The sequence below is a fragment of the Schistosoma haematobium genome, chromosome 6 (genome assembly GCF_000699445.3).
Source record: "Schistosoma haematobium chromosome 6, whole genome shotgun sequence".
Lineage (NCBI taxonomy): Eukaryota > Metazoa > Platyhelminthes > Trematoda > Strigeidida > Schistosomatidae > Schistosoma > Schistosoma haematobium.
The window spans coordinates 20,552,673-20,574,706 of record NC_067201.1 but is presented as its reverse complement, the minus strand read 5'-3'; the positions used below and the strand labels follow the sequence as shown (position 1 = coordinate 20,574,706).

Sequence of the window (22,034 nt, the reverse complement as noted above, 5' to 3'; positions counted from 1 at the left end):
TCCCACATAAACGCCTACATAAAACCACATGGACTTCACCGGATCACACTACGCAAAACCAAATCGACCATATCTGCATCAACAAAAAGTTCAGGTAGACGATGAAGGGGGTGAGAACCAGGAGAGAAGGTGATGTAGCATCAGATCATCACTTGCTGGTCGCCAAGATGAAATTAAAATCCAAGAAGAACTGGAAAACGGGGCGGACAGTATCACAAAAGTTTTATTCAGGATTTCTTGGGGATACTGACGAACTCAACAAATTCGACGTAACCTTCAGCAAAAGGTCCCAGGCCTTTCTACTCAATAGAGGGGGAACTGCCATAGTGAACGACTCAAAAGGGATCAAGGAAGCAATAACTTTACTGTTATGAGGTTTTGGGCCACAAGAAGCACAATCACTAGGAATGGATCACTGTTGATACACTGGATAAGATTTAAGACAGGAGGAACAAGAAGGCAGGAATCAATAACGGCCGATAAAGAACAGAGAAAGCCAAGGTACAAGCTTAATGCACAGAAGTAAACAAGTAAGTGAAGGGGAGCATCAGAACTGACAAACGTAAATATGTGGAAGATCTAGCAATGACAGCGGAAAAGGCTGCGGGGGAAGGAAACATGAGAGAACTGTATGACATAACAAAGAAACACTCTGTAAATCACCGTAAACCAGAACGACCAGTGAAAAGCAAGGAAGGCAAGGTAATCACCAACACTGAAGAGCAACGAAACAGGTGAGTAGAACACTTCAAAGAACTCTTCAATCGACCAGCCCCACTAAACCCACTCAACACCGAAGCAGCACCCACGGACCTCCCAATCGATGTTGGCTCACCAACAATTGAAGAAATCAGCATGGCCATCAGGCAAATCAAGAGTGGCAAAGCAACAGGACCAAACAACATTCGAGCAGAGGCACTGAAAGTAGATGTACGAGTAACTGCAAGGATACTCCACATTCTCTTCAGCAAGATTTGGGATGAGGAACAAGTACCAACAGACTGGAAAGAAGGACTTCTGATCAAAATACCGAAGAAAGGCGATCTCAGCAAGTGTGATAACTACAGTGGCATCACTCTTCTCTCAATACCAGGAAAAGTCTTCAACAGGGTATTGTTAAACAAGATGAAGGACTGAGTAGACGCCCAACTTCGTGACCAACAGGCAGGATTCCGTAAGGATAGATCGTGTACAGACCAAATCGCAACTCTACGGATCATTGTGGAACAATCAATTGAATGGAATCCATCACTCTACATCAACTTCATTGACTACGAAAAGGCATTTGATAGCGTGGACAGAACAACACTATGGAAACTTCTTCGACACTACGGCGTGCCTCAGAAGATAGTCAATATCATACAGAACTCATATGATGGAGTAAACTGCAAAATCGTGCATGGAGGACAGTTGACAAAGTCGTTCAAAGTGAAGACCGGTGTTAGGAAAGGTTGCTTACTCTCACCCTTTCTCTTTCTCCTGGTGATCGACTGGATCATGAAGACGTCAACGTCTGAAGGGAATCGCGGGATACAATGGACATCTAAGATGCAGTTGGATGATCTAGACTTCGCAGACGATCTGGCCCTTCTATCCCAAACGCAACAACAGATGCAGGAGAAGACGAACAGTGTGGCAGCAGCCTCAGCAGCAATAGGTCTCAATATACACAAAGGGAAAAGCAGAATTCTCCGATACAACACAGAATGCACCAATCCAATCACAATTGACGGAGAAGATTTGGAAGATGTAAAAACCTTTACGTATTTGGGCAGCATCATTGATGAACAGGGTGGATCTGATGCAGATGTAAAGGCGCGGATCGGCAAAGTAAGAGCAGCATATTTACAACTGAGGAACATCTGGAACTCAAAGCAACTGCTAACCAACACCAAGGTCAGGATTTTCAATACAAATGTCAAGACAGTTCTACTGTATGGGGCGGAAAACTGGAGAACTACGAAAGCCATCATCCAGAAAATACAGGTGTTTATTAACAGTTGTCTACGCAAAATACTTCAGATCCGTTGGCCGGACACTATTAGCAACAACCTCCTGTAGGAGAGAACAAACCAGATTCAAGCGGAGGAAGAAATCAGGAAGAAGCGCTGGAAGTGGAAAGCATCCAACTACATCACAAGTCAGGTCCTCACATGGAATCCTCAAGGCCAAAGGAAAAGAGGAAGACGAAAGAAAACATTACGCCGAGAAATGGAGATATACATGAGAAAAATGAACAAGAATTCGATGGAACTAGAAAAGAAGACCCAGGACAGAGTGGGTTGGAGAATGCTGGTCGGCAGCCTTTGCTCCATTAGGAGTAACAGGCGTAAGTAGGTAAACATTAGATTACATAGCTACACAAAAGAAATAGCTGAAAAAAGCACAGAATGAAGAAAGCCGACCGCCATTGCTTATGAAGATGGCGGATATAATGATTCCCGCCCCATTCTGATTGGTTGCTAAGCTAAAAGCCACATTTACGAAATTGAGTTGCGCTTAATAACACTCTTATTTACCTTAAGGTATGTTATAATTACTCGTTATATAATCAATAAAGGAAAGCTTTCTATTTACAGACACACAGAAGCGTTAGCCGACACATACCCCTCAACTCTAAAGTTGAGGTTTGTAACAATTCTGCGTCTATTCCACAAAAAATTAACCGGTTTTTCATACAAATCTTTGTCTTTTGAAAATTGACTTCCAGCATATCTCAATCGTCTAGTTAAAAGCTTTGATGAAACTAACGGAATGATAAAGTTCTTGAGCTGTCAGTAAATCTATGCAGGTGACGTTGATTCTTTTCGAAACTGAAGCGTTTTACAAGTGTTTTTTTATGGTCCAACAAGAAGTTCCTACATTGAGGATTTTTAATTTCTTTAGTCCCACGACAAACGGCCTATCAATAGCAACCCGAAGAACTTTCCTAGATAACAAATGACATTTAAGAACAAAGACTTTACGTAAAAGCACGTCTCAGCTCCTATTTTCATAAACTATTACTCTCTGAAACGAACACACTTAGATTACGGGGTAAACATATCCTCTCATATTATTATTATTATTATTATTATTACCGAACTGACTGTAACTATTGCGTTTGTGAAAGAGATCTTCAAAGCAGCCTTTATGATCTAAAATCTGTAACTTTATCAAAAAGGAACAAAGAAAATGCAAATAAATCAGGCAGGCTATTCTGTTCAGATTTCGAGTTATTGGATATTGGAACTGCCCAGAGACTTCGCGGTCCTCTTGACATTTGAAGGTCGGGGCTACGTAAATATAGTACGTGGGACTTCATTCCTCATTTTCGAATAATCTAAAGTCTACACTTTGTAAAAGTGTTGTTATTGACCATCAAAATACTGACAGTAGTTCATTACTTTATTTTCTATCGCTATGAACATGGCTGCAGCCATGTTTATATAATACATGTATTATATAAACGAAGGCCCAGACAACCAAAAAAGGGGAAATAAAGGCGAACAAAGAGGAAATAAAGGGGTAGATGTTTTGGTATAGAAAGGAGAAATAAAGGGTAAAACGTGCCAGAATGTCGCCTTTTTCGCCTGCCCGGGGGAAATAATGTGGATTTCCCCCTTTTTCGCGGCTTTGTCGACAAATTACTCACTTTTTGCCTAAATATCCGCTGAATTGTCTACTTTTCGCCTAAATGTCCGCTGAATTGTCTACTTTTCGTCTAAATACACGCAGAACTACCTATTTTCGATCCATTGACATAACCCTAAAGGTCTCCTATGTTCGCCTTTATTTTCAACAACAGACCAAAATAAATTTGTAATGCACTGGAAAACCGGTATGTTTTTGAGAAATTTTATTTAAGAGGAAAAGCGTATTATTGTACAACATTAGAGCAGAAGCTTAGGCATCGATTGTTTTGCATATCCATTGCAATTGCTAATTCATTGTTATTTGAAATTATCTGCAAAAGAAGGAACAGGTGATGTATTATCTATAAGGAATGTGCATTTAATCAAGATTTGAAATCACGTGATTTCAAATATAGTTATATATGGAATACCGAAACCTGGGGTTCAGATGGAAGTGAAGATAAAACGGACTTAATGTGTCACTCATTGTCTACAAATACGTCACTAGTCTCGTGTATTGTCAGCTAATATTTCTCAACTCAAATATCACTGGTCTCATCGCTATATGCCATGTTTTTGTTCATCTCCCTGTTTTTTTCTTCAAACCTACTTTTTCCTAAACCACCGCTTGTAATCGAGTTTGTGGGTCATTGTACATAAGTGCTACATGTCCCAACTACTGCTGTTGATAGGCTGTTACAGCGAATGGTCTCAGCATTCTGCCATTCGCGACCAGTACTCCAGAATCCTGTATGTTTTACTCTCTTAATAGGTAAGTAGGTAGACACTTGCAAGGTCACCTTAGCGTCGCTCAAAGGTCGTCCATAAATTATATTCTCACTGATAATTTAAGTGTTTATTTGGTCAATGTAGAATTATTTGGGACTACTGAACATGGAGTCTAACTTTAATCTCCTCATACTCTTAATGTCACTTTTCTTGTTTTCCATGTTTTGATTCGTTTGCTATTTAACTTACGAAACTCGATTTAGTTAGTACTAGCGATTGAACTATTTTTTTGGCTCAGGTTCGTAGCTGTGTTATTGTTTACTTACACCTGTTACCTCTCATATAGCATATGCTGCCGACAAACAATCTCTGATGTACTATGTACTGGTCTCTTCCCATTTGTTTCCAGTTGTTATTTGTTATTTTGACGTCTTTCAATTCCTGGCTCATTATGTTCTTTGGTCTTCCTGTTGCCTCGACTCCAAGTTAGGCTTTGCCTCGTAATTCGGCTTGATAATTTCCTTTAGATTCGTCCCACCCATCTCCAGCTTCTTTTCTTAATTCTCTTTTCAGATGGGAGTTGGTTCGTTCTCTGCCATAATAGGTTGTTTCTGATGGTACCCGGTCAAGGGGTCGAGTACCATGCTTAGACAACTAGGTCATATGTAAAGTCCAAATCTTTTAGCTGTATTCAAGTTATCCACTGTATAATGTACTTCGCTTGTGGTGGGGGGTGGTATTTATAACCCAGTCAAACACCAGGAGAAAGTGTAAGGGCGAGAGTAAAGATCTTTATCTGATACCAACTGTCACTTGAAATGCATCTGTCAGTCAGCTACAACATAGGACCATGCACGTATATACATCGGTCCAATGAAGCAGGTGTATCCAAGAGTTCCTTGAAGTGTTCTCATCTTTTCTTCTGTTCTTGAGTCTCGGTGATTGTCTCATCTTCTTTGTTTATGACTGGTCTCTCTGGTTGATTATATTTCCTTGCCAGTTTCTTCGTTGTGTCATGTAGTTGTTTCATATTTCCTTCTCTCAGCTTTGTTCACTGTCGCTACTAGGTCCCTTGCTTATCTCTACTTGTTGGTTCTGATGCTCTTCTTCACTTGCTTGTTTGCTTCAGTGTATTTGACCTGTGCTTTGACTTTCTCTGCACTTGTTCGGCTGGCTGTTGTTGATTGCTTTTTTCATGTTCTTCCTTTCTTGAATCTTGTCCAAGGTTCCCATAGAGATCCATTCCTTATAATGATGCTTCTTGTAGCACAGAACCTCCTGACGCTTTGAAGTTAGTGCTTCTTTGATCCCTTTGCACTTGTCCTCCATAGTAGTTTTCTCTTCTTCAAGTAGATGTTGTGAGGCTTGGAACCTGTTGTTGAAAGTTATCTTAAATTGGTTGAGTTTGTTGGTATCTCGTAGGAAAGCTGTATCGAACCTTTGTACTGCTATTTCTCCAACTGTGCAGTGTTTCTTTGGCTTCAACTTCATCTTGGCAACCACCAGGTGATGATCTGAATGTGTCAGCCCCTCTCCTGGTTCTCGCATCTTTCATTGTCTTTCTGAATTTTTCAGCGATGCCAATATGATCGATGTGGTCCTCTGTAGTGTGACGCGGTGAGACCCACGTAGCTTTTTGTATATCTTGAAGGCACAGAGATATGAAAATATTTCGCCATTCTTGTTCTTTTCTCCCAGTCAATGTTTCCCATAATATTTTCATATCCGCTATTGTCCACTCCGACTTTGGCATTTAGGTTTCCCACCAGAGTGGTCAGGTCGTTTCCTAGGCACTTCTATACGATCGATTGCATTCTCCCTTAAAATTGATCTTTATTATCGTCGTTGTTATCATTGGTAGGTGCATTACACTGAATAACGCTCATTGTTTTCAAGAATGTTATGACGATTCGGAATCCAAGAGATTCTTATTCTATAAGTGCTTTTCATGCGTCTTTGGTCAGCATCAATGCACGTCTTTGTGTGTGCGAAACATTTTTTTTTTCATGACGAGGGTACATCAGCATCTTTCCCGAATCTAATCTTTTCTGTTCAGCTTCCGTTCATTGGGTCTCATTTATTCCGTGAATCTCTAAGTTGTATCTCTACATTTCCGTGACTTTTTTATTGGTCTTCCCAGTCTCTGGTTTGTAGAAGCGGTATAGGCCCAGAGAATCCCGGATGTAACAATGAGTTGTCATAACTTTTGTAACTAAAGATCCTTCAATTCCCAGGGAAGAGTTTAAACGGTTTAAATGATTTTCATCTAGAGGCGTTTTTTTAGCAAGGTTGTTTTTTAAGGTATAGGGTTGTTAGTCCCATTCCTAGCTCTCTTTTATCTGAGCTTGTGATCGGTAGTAACTCTGGAAAGACTACAGGTAAAGTTGTGTTATTATCTATTGATAAAATGTTTTGTGTAGTTTGGTTGTAACTTGTCTTTATCCTTTTCATTTTAGACGTGCAATTGAAATTTGTTTAATAATGTTTCTGTAAACTTTATGTACATTCCACGTCCCGGTACCTACTACTTGATTTTTCAGAATATCGCTTTTCAATGGACTATTTAATAAAATCTTGTGAAAGTTTAGTCAACCCTACCTGTTCTATTGAATTTGAAAAACTTGTGGAATTTGGCTTAACCGGAATCGTCATTCGTGAATATCAACTACAAGGAATTAACTGGTTAATAAATTGTGATTTACAAAATCATGGTGGACTATTATGTGATGAAATGGGTTTAGGTAAAACATGTCAGGTTTGTATTGCAATTATTTTATTAATTATATAAAGGTTATTTGTTTTATTTTAGCTATCAGTAATTGGAAATCTAATGCTACTTTTTTAATTGTATCTCCACTTTCTGTTATAGAAAATTGGAGATGTGAACTTCAAAAGTTTGTATAGATTCTTTTTTCATTTCATCAATTTTTAGTATTGCTCCTAATATTTCATTCATGACTTATATCGGTGACAAAGTAACACGTTCTAACTTACAATCTAATTATAATAAATCAATTAAAATCCTGTTAACTACTTACGAGGTATCATATTTCATTTCATTTATATTGATAAATAGATTTGTATTAATGATGAAGCATTTTTTAAAACATTCTATTGGAACTATGTCATTATTGATGAAGGGCATCGTCTTAAAAACTCTAATACTCAATTGTATTCAATGTTAAATGAGGTAAGTTTTCTTATATGTTGTTGAACTATTCATTAGATTATTGAATTTGATACAATTGAATTTTATCTATTCAGTTTCAATGTACAAATCTAATTCTATTTACTTTGGTTTTCAGTAATTATACAACGTTCTAATACAAATTATCATTACTGAGATTTGATTATATAAGTCAGTTTAATTTTCAAATTACACTAAGATGGTCTTATTTAGGTGTGCAATAATTATTGAGGCTAGTATTTTAGATGCTATATTAGTCAAACTAATCCTTCTATGATTATCACACGATGATTTTGACCCTTTCTTATATATTGGAACAATCAGTGATTGTGATCTGTCAGATAGGATTACGTACAACTCCTAGATTTTAGCTAAAATATTAGTCAACCTAATGGTTAAAAAGGCAACGACATGTGTCCCTATCCTTCCGATTTCTTACGGAGCCGTTTAGCCTAACAGCACATAAACGACTGTTAATGGGGATCCACTCTAAAAGTGCTTGTTCTGCCCTCATGCTTAGTGCTACGCCTACACCTGCCAGTCCACGGGAACTAGCCATTGGGTCGCCAGATACACGGAGGGTGTGTCTCGTCGGCTCTCCGTTTTGCCGAGGTGAGGTTAAGTGAATAACCACACTGGAATCCTGTATGCGTGTTTCGGAGACACAGCATACATCAATGGTACGAGATTCTAGAGTTTTAGCCAAGGAAGCCCGCTGATCGATTTGACATAAGGTGCGTACGTTGAAAGCTCCAATGTGTAGTTTGGAGCGAGGTTTCAGTAGACCTGGGACAGTGTTTCGCGCACTAGAATCGTTGGCCATGGTGACACTTGAGGAGGAAGTCAAAAGAGGAAGTTTAGAGTTGAAAGTCGATGTAGGAGGAATAATAGGAATTGAAGAGGAAGGTTGATTATGAATACAGTGGTCTTGAATGTTGTTAGAGGTATGAGGGCGGTTATCATTTCCCGGTTGCCCAAACCGTAGAAGAGTTCTTCTGGTGGTACCTGAAAAAGAAATTGGGTCAGAGGTGGTTTTAGTGACCTGAGAGCGTGACCCCAGTGACCAAGGGACAACTGATTGAGGTCGGTCACACACTAACCTTTTGCGAGTAGTTTTCGTGTTAGCTCCGTACTTGTTGAGACCTTACCGTCGGAGACGGATATCCGTGGGATAGGGCGAAGTGTGCATTTTTAGGGTCGACCTTTTCTAACGCCACCCCCCGTCGTGGCAGTATCGCTGTTATGCTGGTTGTCTGAAGGAAACACTTTACTGCTGTCACACCTCTGTACAGTCAACAGTACGACTTCGCCTTCGAATTTTGGGCTTGCTGCTTTTAGTCTTACAGTTCTTCAACCGATCTGTCTGGCATGGTAGGACCTTGAGGGATTATTTTTCCAACCAGTATAGCTCGATTGGTTGGTCACGATAGGCCACTACAAGGTAGCAACAACGGTCGGGTTTTGTCTGACTATAAATATTGAATTACGCTTGATCAAAACTAGTTGGTTGCACTCTTCATCGATACTATAGTGCTACATAGTGCGAGATTCTGAAAATTATAGATACTCAAAAAAGTGGATGGGGAATGAAATAACTAAATACTACCGAAGTTATTGAATATAATTCATGGAAAGTGAGGAAGTTAACTGTACAAAAATTACCTTAGGTTGGTATGATAAAATTAAGTTTGATTTTTTTCTCATATGTTGTATTTGTTGATATATCAATGCTAACATCGTTTACAAACATGAGGTAGAAAAATAAATAGTCACCATCCTGTTTCGTCTATTTAGGTTGCTTGGATTTACTTGTTTAATCATGGATTCGAATGTCAGGGTCAGTAAAAATTAAAAACTATTCGGATTGTCTCGATATAGTGGTTGGCTCTCTGGGCTCATCAGCTAATTAGATAACGCGATAGCGTTTGAATCGAAAGTTATTGGGTTCGTGTCCCACCGTAGACATTAATTCGGGGATACAAGCGAATTCAGTTGACGAGTCTCAAATCAGACAAAGCGCGCGTCCTGGATTCCACTGCCAACCACACTCCATTTACTTTAGAGTGGCCTCTGAATGCCCTAATACGGCTGAGAGTGGGGAGTCATTTCTCCCACCAAATTTTATATGTTTTTAATCTCCTTTTTATCAACATTTCACAAATCTTAATGAGTAGTTTATTTTTAGACATGTCTAGGAATTCGTTTTATACTAACTGGTACACCAGTTCAAAATAACTTAGAAGAGTTGTTCAATTTACTGCATTTTGTCGCACCTAACTATTTCCATGGAAAATTACGTTCTACATTTTTAACTCATTTTGGCAATGCAGATAAAAGTGAGTACATTGATTAGAAATAGCTTAGTTCATTTAATTTTGAACATAAAACTAACATTTCAATATTTTATTCTTAGTACATGACCTGTTTAATAAATACATAAACTATCATATGCTCACTAGTGAATGTCTTCAAGAGTTATTTCCTGGAGTTCTAGATAGAAGTCGTGATCAGTGGAGTTCAACTGGGTCTGTTGTGAGATAGTCACTCACTTAAGACAATGGTGGACATGTGCCGCGATTTCGTGGATTGGTTGAAGTTAGACATTAATACCGTTGGATGCCGGCCGGCTCAGTAGTCTAAAGACTAAGCGTTCGCGCGCGCGAGGCCGATAGGTCATGGGTTCGAATCTCGTGAGGCGGGAGAGTCGATGTGCACTGCTGAGGAGTCCCGCAACGGGACGAAACGGCCGTCCGGTATTTCCAGATAATTCTAACGATACACCTAAATTATACTAGTGATCTACATTGAGGTGCTAATCGTTCCGGTCAATCAGCAGACAGCAAAAATAAATGAATGATTGACTACACTATCATACTATGAATTAAGATTAAAGTATATTTTCAAGGACTCACGCGTTACAGTTGATGTTAGTTCGTGATAAGAAATCAAACTTTAACATCTAACCCTTAACACTAGCTCTTAACTATTCGAAATTTGCGTTATAAATTTTTTCGTTCCTCGTTGGTTCGATAGTATACTATTGCCCCCAAATGCCCTGGTGTGGCCGAGAGTAGAGTGAAAGCAGTTTTGCTCTATGCTTGTGAGACCTAGTCTCTCTGAGTTGAGGATGTTAGACGACTCTCAGTGTTTGATCATCGCTGTCTCGGAAGGATTGCTGATATCGAGTGGCAACACCATGTCAATAATGCAGAGGTTCGGCATCGTGTGTTCGGGCACAGAGACGATAATGCAATTGGTGTCACCATCTTGGAACAACGACTTCTGTGGCTTGGACATGTTCTACGAATGTCGTCCCAGAGAATTCCACGTCCTGCATTATTTGCCGACTCTGGGACTGGTTGGAAAAAGCGAGGTGGAGAGGTGGTCAGTGTATGAGATGGTGTGGTGGTATGAGAGAAAGCTGCAAAGGACTGGCTTGTGTTGGTCCTTCATGACTCCCTGGTTGGGGTTCGGGAGATGGTGCAACACAGTGGCTAGAGACGTTATCAGATATGGCTCAGATTAGAAGCCAGTGGCGATCCTGCTGTAACCTTCTTTTACTTTCTTCGTAAAAAGTGGTTGTATCTTCCTTAACTGAAAGATTTCTTCTGATTGTACTCTTCTGTTCCCCTACTATTACTATTATTATTATCTCTTCGTTATTGTTTTTTTTTACGTTCCTCACTTTTTTTCTTAAATTCTCATTGTTTTGTGTGGTGCATATATATTTGGCGCACTCCTGTACCAATATATATGTGTTCAAATAAATAAATAAAATTACGAAGCAAGCTTCGAATCTCGAGACCTGCAACTAAAAGTCGAGCGGCCCAAACACTTACCTATCACTATTTCGCTGGGATGTAGAATAACCAGTCCTCTATTTTAGCGACTGCATGTCTAGATTTTAACTACTAAGATAAGCGATCAGATATCATGGTGAACTGAAACTGATAGGCGAGGCAAGTAAGGAGAGATCATATCGATTCTTAGTAAACGAAAATTTATTTGAAGATCCAAAGCTCCATGTGATGCATTTAGAAAACAAGAAACAACCTGTTGGTTGTAATTGAGCCAGTTAACTTATCTAGGACTTTAATAGCATAATTATTTGATAATATATGGTTTGCCACCTAATGGTCAATTAAAGGACGTATCTCATGTAGATTTTTAATGAATGTTAGCAACTATAAAACACAAACCTAGCGCTTTTGTAGCGTGCGGTGTTTGAGTGTGATAATGATACACAGTCTTCCTAAGAATGGCCTCAACTGACTGCTCGAATTAAAAGACAATGAGAAAAGTAGTTTATTGACGAAGCGAATCGACTGTATGTGCACTCGTATATTTATATCCTTAAAAAATTAGGCTACTGATGTATGTTTCACCTCTTATGAATGAAACCTGTTTATAGGCCATGCACGCGCACTTATTTATTTAAACACATAAACATTGGTACAGGGAGGCACCGAACGAACCAATAGATTTCTGTGGGGTCTCGGATACTGATAGGGTGCCCAAACCAGAGCGGGTGGTTATCTTAGGGGGCCACACCCGGGGCCTTCGACCTAAAGGTCTGATCCACGAGACAGTGGAGCAACGTCAGGAGATACAGTCCCATGGTAGTCGGTGACCGACGATTGGTTCATGCGCCACTTGTTCCTTCAGGATACTGGACCCCATGTGCACCATTGGTTTGAAATCAGGGTTTTCCTACTCCCCTATGTGGACTCTTCGTGTTCACCAACCCGTTTAAAGCATCGGACATTTGTTTTTCGTCCTCTCAATTTCGTAAACAACAGTAATGCCGCGAAAAGGTAGTGTGTAGGACTTCCCTGACAGTGGTTGTATGCACGTGGCCATGTGAGAACATTTCGAGAGAGAGAGAGAGAGAGAGAGAGAGAGAGAGAGAGAGTGGACTCTTCCCACTCTCGGCAGTACTAGGGCATCGGGGGGGGCAATCACGCGCATTTATCATTTGGCCAATTTCTGACTGGTTCGATGTACGATCTTTCAATCTTGACAAATCAGAATAGGTTCTTGGATTTAGCTGGTGTTAAGATGGGAGCATATTCTCCTCATCCTGTTGATATTTGAAATGATTGAATTCTATTGGTCCAATGGTTCAGAAAGATATATAAAGTAACACAACATCCGACAAGTCTGATTTTCAAAGACTTCTATGGAAGTTTTAGAAAGAGAAAATAGAGATACAAAGAGCATATTGTTCACAAATGAGGAGTAATTTGAAGGGAATCAGATTAATGTGCCTTAGATTCCGTAAAATAAAACTTTTATGACTTCACTTTGTGTACTTATTAGACAGACTAACATTTGAATTAACCCCACAAAACCTGGCACTAACTGAATATCAACGATTTGAACAATTAGATACAAAGTTTTGGCTAATAAATAAACAAGAAATATATAGTAGAAGCTTTAATCAAATCATCCTACTAATTTCACTGTTCAAAAATAGACATATTTGAGGCTTTGTAAATGTACTATGATAACTCTGTTTTGTACACTGACTTCAATGGTATTCAATTCATACTATCCTACTTTATAATTTATTCAGTAGTATATGTATATTACCATATTAGATTCCTTTTTTAATTTTTGTCATATCAAGAAGATGAAACAGATCAAGATATGGCAAAAATTCTACGTCCATTCCTTTTACGGCGTATTAAACAAAATGTCTTAACTGATTTACCACCACGTGCAGATATTTTAATCTATCATTCATTAACCAGTTTACAAACACAAATTTATCGGGCCCTATTAACACGAAATGCAGGTTAGTTTGTTGTCTTTATGTAGTTATCTTTCACAACAAAATTTTCCATCAGTGATGATAAGAGGCCTGCAGTCATTGTTACTGTTATTGTTTGGTTAATGTTAAATCTAACGAAGTATTCAACCAACACCTCTGAGATACACGTGAAAATGTACATTTAAAGAATAAAGATTTTCTCTAGGAGATGGTTCTATTTTTTACAAACTTCAATTTATAAGGTATCTGTAGTAGTTATCAGACCTGTATATATGAAAGGGAAATCGACTCCAGCAGAATGATCGACTACAGCGTATAATAGAGCGAATGATAGCTGATACCTTCTTATTTATTCATTCATTTGAACATATAAATATTGGTACAAAGGGGTACCGAATACATAGGCGCCACACAAGTCATTTGATATGTATGTGGGCTGTGATACTACCTGGGTGCCAAAACCGAGGCAGGTGGTTTTCTTAGGGGGCCACGCACGGTAGTTTCGACTTAAAGGTCTGATCTACAAGACTGGAGCAACATAAGGAGATGCAGTTCCTTGGTAGCCAGTGACCAATGATAAGTTCATACTCCATTTGCTCCCTCAGGATACTGGAGCCAAAATGCATCATTGTTTGGAATGAGCGTTTTCCAACTCCCATAAGGGGATCGTCCATTTCCATCAACCCGGTTAAAGCTCCGGACATTTACTTTTCGTTCTCTCAATTTCTTAAACAACAGTAATGCTGCGAGAACGTAGTGAGTAGGACTTTCCTGGAAGTGGCTGTATACACGTGGCCATGTGAGAGCGTTTTTAGAAGGAGAGCTGACTCTCACTGCTGTCGACCGTACCAGGGCATTTACAGGCTGTGATACCTGTGTTTAGTGTCGATAATGACTGTCAACAATCGAACTGAGAACAAGAGCTCAAAACGTGAAAGCGCTCTCCATCCAACTCTGTAATGGCAATAATTTTCAGTTCTTTCCAGTTCCTATTCATCCTTTTCACGTTCCAATTCTCGGTGCAGTGAGTTCTTTGGTCTTCCTCTTTTCAGTTTCCTTCAGAATTCCAAGTTAGCGATTGCCTCGTGATGCAGTTTGGTGATTTCCGTAATGTATGTCCTATCCACTTCCGTGTCTTTTCCTACTTTCCTCTTCAACTGGAAGCTGGTTTGTTCTATCCCACAGTAGGCTATTGCTGATGGTATCCGGTCAACGGATATTGAGTATCGTACATAGACAACTATTTATAGATACTTGTACCTTCTTGATGATGGTTGTAGTAGTTCTCCACGTATCAGCTCCGTACAGTATGGCTGTTCTGATGTTCGTATTGATGATTGTGACTTTGATATTGGTTGACAGTTGTTTTGAGTTCCATATGGTCTTCAACTGTAGGAATGCAGCCCTTTCTTTATCAACCCTCGTTTTTACGTCTACATCAGATCCTCCTTGTCCAAGAATGATGCTGCCCAGGTACATGAAAGATTCCAGAAGTTCTATAGCTTATCTACCAAGTGTGATTGTGTTGGTGTTCTCTGTGTTGTATTTAGGGATCTTGCATTTGTTCGTGTGTATGGGATAAAAGAGCTAGGTCATTTGCGAAGTCCAAATCTTCTAATTGATTCCGTGTTCTCAATCGTACTCCGTGTCTCCTCTCAGATGCAAAGGTCTTCATAATCCAGTCGACCACCAGAAGAAAGAGAAAAGAAGAGAATAAGCAGCCTTGTCCGACACTGATTTTCAGTCAGAACGCATTTGTCGGCCGTCTTCCATGAACGACTTTACAGTGTAATCCGTTGTATGGATTATGTATGATGTTGAAGATCTCAGGTACTCCATAGTGTCGAAGATGTCCCCATAATGTTCTCTTATCCACACTGTCAAATGCTTTCTCATAATCAAGGAATTCGATGTATATTGACGAGTTCCATTCAATTGATTGTTCAACGATGATCCATAGTGTCACAATTTGGTCTGTGCGCAACCGATCCTTACGGAATTCAGCTTGTTGATCTCGTAGTTGGGCGTCTACTGAATCTTTCATCTGGTTCAGCAGCACTCTGTTGAAAACCTTTCCTGGTTCCGATAGTAGTGTGATGCCTCTTTGATTCTCACATTTTCACCGATCTCCTTTCTTTGGATTCTTGATGAAGTGCACAAGCAAGTGACTATCAGAACTCAGTAGCTAAGTGGATAATGCGATAGCATTTGAAGCAAACGTTATTGGTTTCGAGTCCCAGAGTAAACATCAACACAGAGATGTAGGTACATCCAGTTGACGAGTTCCAAATAGAACGAAACGCACATCATGAATTCCACTACTAGTCACTATCTATCTTATAATGTTTTAGTGTTTGTTTCATTTAATTAATTTGTACACTTTATAATTTTTACGTTATCTAATGTTTTACAGATTTATTTCAATCTATTACTGGTCAACATAATAATAATCTACGTATTCACAATCGTTTACAGAACTTGATTATGAATTTAAGAAAATGTGTAAATCATCCATATTTATTTGATGGTTAGTTTAACCGTTTTATTCTTGATTAAAATTGACAATGTAATTTTCAATATGGTATATTTCTGTTAATGATCTCGATTGATTCTAATTATATGACAATTTTCTCAAATAAGCATAAGGTAGTTATTCGGTCGTATTCAACTTACAATTTGATACATATATAACACATCAATTCAAGTTGTCAGGATCCTATTAGCAGAGAGTGAGATGAAATTGTCAAGATTGATCCTAGAATAGTAGATGTAGTAATAATATTAGTGTTAATTGTAAATATTATCCATAATCAATATAGGAATATGTGTGTGAGGACCGTCCACGGGTGAACTCGAGGAAGCTCTAAAAAGATATTCCGAAGATATTTCATTCAATTATAGATGATAACCTGTTTTATGGGGGATCAGTTATTTTAGTATATGAAAATAAATCGTTACTCCATGAACATAGTGAAGCCAACTGGAGTTGATATATATGTCATTAGTGACTGTCTGTATGTTTTTAATCTGTAATGCGATCACAGCTCTAAAGGATGCTCTTTTCTCATCTAAATCATTCTCATGTGATTTTATTTTTTCTCCTAAACTGCAAAATGATCATGAGGGAAAAAGCAAGTTAGACAGTACAGAGTTAATAAAACGTGGAACAACAAAACAGCTGAAAATCTTAACTTTTGAGGACTTCCAATTCTAATTTCAAAAGTGTCCTGCCACAAATTTTGAGTATTGTGAAATATAAGAGGAAGAGGTTAAAATTAATATACCCTGAATCTTTTAAAGTAAACTTCTCATGACTTCGATCCGTGTATATATTGTATTTGTATTATCCTATACTGACATCAGTTTTATGTTGTAAATTGTGTATCTTATTGATGTCTGTTACTGGAACACTTATTTCTGACTTCCTAAACTCCTGACTATTTATAGTCAGTCAGCTACAACTTAGGACCAGGCACATATGTGCATCGGGTCAAGTTGCCACAACTCATTAGCACAACAACATGAACACCAGATTCATAGAAGTAGTTAATTCAGTAGTGGTAATATATAAAAGAAAGATTGCATATAAGGATATAGTACAGGAAGAAAGATATAAAGCGATTTCAATCCCATAGTTTAAAGGAAGACAGGGAGTGTATACACCGACACCATTGTGATCGATTCTAAGCCATGTCACCCAAAGTCTCCAACCATTGGTTACGATAGTCACGTGGACCCCCAACCAAGTAGTCTGCATCTACCAACATGGCTCAGACTAGAAGTTAGTGACTTCATTGACTGATGCCACGTTTTGGTTTGGCCACCCCTAACTGTCTTCCAACCATCTCCAACACTAGTGAGCATTGTGCGTCGTGATAATCGGTGTTCAGGCATACGTAACACATGGCCCAACCATCTCACAACTTCACCAACTGATTTACCATCATCATTCCGTAATATCCTACGTCTAACTTCACTATTACTTACGCGGTGATCCCAGCAGATGCGAGCAATATTTCTAGACTATTTAGAGATGTCAACTCAAACCGTAGACAAAGTTGTCTTATGAATAGGAGCTTTACTCCTAGTATTTATCGTTTAATGTGAATTTGATCTTCTAGAGCTTTCTGAAAGCATATTGTATATAACAATAGCATAACTAATTATTCAGTCAAAAACATGATATATGGTCCTTCATTTATGTAGACATTTCTGAGATGCCTCTATTCAATCGTGATTACATAAAACACATCTTGGCGTTTTCTGTACTTCTATAGACTTTGGTAGGGGATATTTTTCGACCCCTCCCATCGAATAAACTTACACATTCAATGTCCAAATAAATGAATTTCAATGAATGATTTCAACATTCTATTCAAGAAAAAAAAAGATGTTCATTTTATTATATTTGTCTCTATTTATTTAGGTATAGAACCAGAACCATTCACACTTGGTGAACATTTAATTCAAACCAGTTCAAAACTTTTTTTATTAGATCTTCTTTTACAATTTCTATATAATCCTAATCATTCTAATTTAGATAAATCATTTTATTCTTCTAATTCAAAACCTATACATAAAGTTTTAATCTTTTCTCAAATGACTCGTATGCTTGATATTATACAAGATTATATGACTTTAAGAGGTATGTTCTTATTATTTGTAAATGATCATTCAAGTTTATTGACATGAAATTGTAGAAAGTTCAATTGGTTTTATTATGTGTACTTGTATTATAAGACTTTCCAATGAAATCCTTTTATGATCCAGTTAGATGTTGAACCCAATACCTTCACATCATGCGTCGATTGTATTATATTTCAAAGTGGTTGATCAAACGGTTAAGTTGTCCAATTTTTGGCCAGTAAGTATTAGTTGTGAATCTCGTTTTACCTACTTCGATTTCGGGTAGCGGTAGTATCGTTGGTCATCCTAATCAGGGTTTGGCTACTACTCATGTACCTGGTCAATGATTTAAATTTATGTATTTATTTTATATTTCAGATCACTAAGTTTACATCTAGGATTTCATATCTCCAACTTCATTCAACCTGCGACTTTACATGACCATAATCTATTTTGATTAGTGATATGTGTTTCACTCATGATGTGATTTCACCCCATCGACTACGACTTCTGAAAAGAATTTTCGGAGTTTGTCACTAATAAGTACTTGGTTTTTTTAATCATCATAGGAGATTTGTGAGGATAGTTTTCATCACAGAATGTAAACTATTGAATTCTAACTGGAATGTTCTAAAAGATAATACTTGCTCCATATGATATCTTAAAGTCTAAGTGTCCCATACTTCGCAAATTCGTCAGTGTCCTTTATTAGAGAGTCCTAGTGTAGACCATAAATTGTACTTAACATTTGATCAAATGGATGAGTTCCATTATTTCTTTCAAAATACGAAACACATTCGACTAATAAAAAACAACACATAATTTCAATTTAATAATTGAATTCATGAGTCAACTAAAGCTAGACCACCATGAAAAATCTGAAAGTACTGGACGGCCGTCTCGTTCTGTTGTGGGACTCCTCCTTGGTAGTGCGCATCCACAATCCCGCCTCATGAGATTCGAACCCATGACCTATCGGTCTCGTGCGCGAATGTTTAACCTTGAGACCACTGAGCCGACCGGCATCCAACAGTGTTAATGTATAACTCCAACTGATCCACGAGATTGACTCATGAATTCAATTAATAAATTACTACAATCTCCACAAAACTCCTCTCTGAACATAATTTCCAACTAACCAATAACTACATCAGTTCACTGATTCTTTAAATTAGTATCTCACTTCTAGTTACACTCTTATTATCAGAGTTAGCAATATTAAGCGATAGCCGAAGCTGAAGTAGGTAATACAGAGTTCGAACCTGTTACTTATTAGCTAAATATCAAACACTTTAACTTTTGAGTTACCATTTCATTCTTTAACTTAAGAATCCTAAAAGATAATATGCTCATTTTCAAGTTTTATTCCATTTCTGTCTATTTACGATAAATTGTAAATACAGCGTAACCATTTGCGCAATTATTTCTAGTTTACAATGATTTTTCAACTATTATCAGCAGTACATAATTAAAAAGATCTTCAAGTTGATACTTTTTCTACCTTTTTATCTTTTAATTACCATAGGTTATAGTTATGAACGTTTAGATGGTTCAGTACGTGGTGAAGATCGTTTTCAAGCTGTTAAGAGTTTTAATGAAGATCAAGAAACATTTGTGTTTCTACTTAGTACTCGTGCAGGTGAAAATGTTTTTTTTTCTTCTCCTGTTTCATATTGACCATAATTTAATTAAAACTGATAAAGAATTGTTCGATAAAATAGGAGGCATTTCCTGGAGTTCTGTTGAGAAGCAGTGACCACTGGAGTTCAACCAAGTCTTTTGTGAGATACTAACTCGCTGAAGACATTGATGTACGGTGGCGCAACTTCGTGGATTAGTTGAAGTTAGGCATTAACACCGTTGGATGCCGTCTGGCTCAGTGGTCTAATGGTTAAGCGCTCACGCGCGAGACTGATATGGCTTGGGTTCGAATCTCGTGGGGTGAGGGATCTTGGATGTGCACTGATGAGAAGTCCCATACTAAGACGAAACGGCCGTCCAGTACTTTCGGGTTTTCCATGGTGGTTTAGCTTCAATTGACTCGTGATTTCAACTATTGAAATTTCTAAAAAAATCTCCACACAACTCCTGATCTAGTAGAAATATATACTCATTCAAAATTTGTAACTCCTTTGACATTAGTATTATAACGCTCAGTTTTATTTCGTCTGCACATATGTGAGGTTAATTTACCTTAGACGAATATCTACACTAGATCCCCTCCCAGTGTCTGTTATTCTACAGCACTTCAACACAACTCAGATCAAGAACACGTGATTAGCCTGACTATATTATCACACCGAAACCCGACATAATCCAACAACAATGAACAATCAATAAAAATAATTATTTATTTATTCATCTCAACACATAGATATTGGTACAAGGGGGCACCAGATACATATGCGCCACACAAATCTCATTTGATTTGTGTGAGGGATGTATTACTGCCCGGGTGCCCAAACCGAAACAGGTGGTTTTCTTAAGGGGCCACACCCGGAGCCTTCGACTTGAAGGTCTAATCCACAAGGCAGTGAAGCACCGTAAGGAGATGCAGTCCCATGGTAGCCATTGACCAACAATTGATTATTCATACGCCATTTGTTCCTTCAGCATACTGGAGCCCATGTGCACCATTAGTTTGGAATGAGGGTTTTCCAACTCCCCTAGGTCGAGTGTCCGTGTCCACCAACCCGGTTAAAACGTCTGATATTCTCTTATCATCCTCTCAATTTCGTAAACAATAGTAATGCCGCGAGAAGGTAGTGAGTAAGACTTCCCTGACAAAGGCTAAATACGCGTGGCCATATGAGAGAATTTTGAGAGGGAGAGCTTACTCTCCCCACTCTCGGCTGTACCAGGGCATTTGGGGGCAATAATAATAAGGATATGGGAATATATAACACATCTAACACCTGTCAGACCATCTACTTGTCTGATTAAGCAGACAACCAACCATTATCATTCTCGCCCACACATCAGTAAGTCAGCAACAACGCAGAACATCGTGCTTACGTACATCAGTTCAAGTTGCCATATCACATATCTGTAACAGCATATGAGAAGCTTAATTAAAAATTTGAGAATGTATAAATTTATTCAGCCTATTTATCATTTGAAACAAAGTTCATTGAACGATTGTTATCAGGAAGTGGATATGAGTATGAATATATAATTCACTATGATCTATCAAACCAATATCTTTGAATCTTCTTTTATTTCTCAGGTGGTCAGGGTTTGAATCTTGTCTCTGCTGATACTGTTATTTTTGTTGATAATGATTTTAATCCACAAATCGATGTACAAGCCGCTGGGCGTGCTCATCGTATTGGTCAGACCAAGTAAGTATTAATTATGTAAAAAGAATAATAATTTTCCTAAGAATATCATTGAAAACTTATCATCTTACTGACATTGTACGTAAAAAAGGATTGTAACTTATCTTGAAATTATACAGATTTAAAGCTTTCTATAAAATAACCAATTCTCTTCGAAACGCTTCAGTTTATATTGGAAGTGTCATCACTCTTGAAGGATGTTTGGTGTCTGACGAAATTTAGAAAACCCGATTGATTATTGCCAACTTGCATCACTTGTATCGTAGATGAGATATCTATTTCCAAACTAAAGGACTATTTTACTATACAACAGTCCGTTCCATTCTACTTTATACATATGAAACATGGCCTTTTAAAGTAGAGGATATTCCTTCATAGATATTTTCGAACCACTGTTTGTATACTTTTTTGGAGCATTGAGATTGTGATTCTGAGGTTAGACTCATAGTACTAAGTAAATCGATTGATGATGTAGTGAATCTTTATCGACCGACATGTATCAAGTATGTTCATCCACCGATTATCTGGATGCACGATTATGGCTGATATAGACGTAGATTGGATGAAGGTTAGGGACGACCAAACCAAGACATGTTATCAGTTCATGAAGACAATTACTACTGGTAGATCCAGACTACCTGGTTGAGATTGGCATGATAACCAATAATTAGTAACTTCGTGCATTCTCCTTCATAAAGAATTGAAATTTTCTTCTCTAATTATATCTTAAATGCCTAATCTTTTCTGTTACCACTAATACTATTACT

General features: G+C 38.1%; 1 protein-coding gene across 1 annotated transcript in view; it reads left to right on the top strand.

The window, feature by feature from the left end:
- Positions 1 to 3,079: 3,079 nt before the first annotated feature.
- CHD1L (Chromodomain-helicase-DNA-binding protein 1-like) overlaps positions 3,080 to 22,034 on the top strand; it is a 42,834-nt gene continuing 23,879 nt past the window's right edge. The window contains exons 1-11 of the mRNA XM_051217094.1: positions 3,080 to 3,288; positions 6,800 to 7,098; positions 7,134 to 7,237; positions 7,276 to 7,384; positions 7,420 to 7,533; positions 9,716 to 9,866; positions 13,160 to 13,327; positions 15,717 to 15,830; positions 17,730 to 17,948; positions 19,455 to 19,568; positions 21,156 to 21,270. Coding sequence (XP_051065729.1) covers positions 6,898 to 7,098; positions 7,134 to 7,237; positions 7,276 to 7,384; positions 7,420 to 7,533; positions 9,716 to 9,866; positions 13,160 to 13,327; positions 15,717 to 15,830; positions 17,730 to 17,948; positions 19,455 to 19,568; positions 21,156 to 21,270 — 1,409 coding nt within the window. The 5' untranslated portion in view covers positions 3,080 to 3,288; positions 6,800 to 6,897. The remainder of the gene's footprint in view (positions 3,289 to 6,799; positions 7,099 to 7,133; positions 7,238 to 7,275; positions 7,385 to 7,419; positions 7,534 to 9,715; positions 9,867 to 13,159; positions 13,328 to 15,716; positions 15,831 to 17,729; positions 17,949 to 19,454; positions 19,569 to 21,155; positions 21,271 to 22,034) is intronic.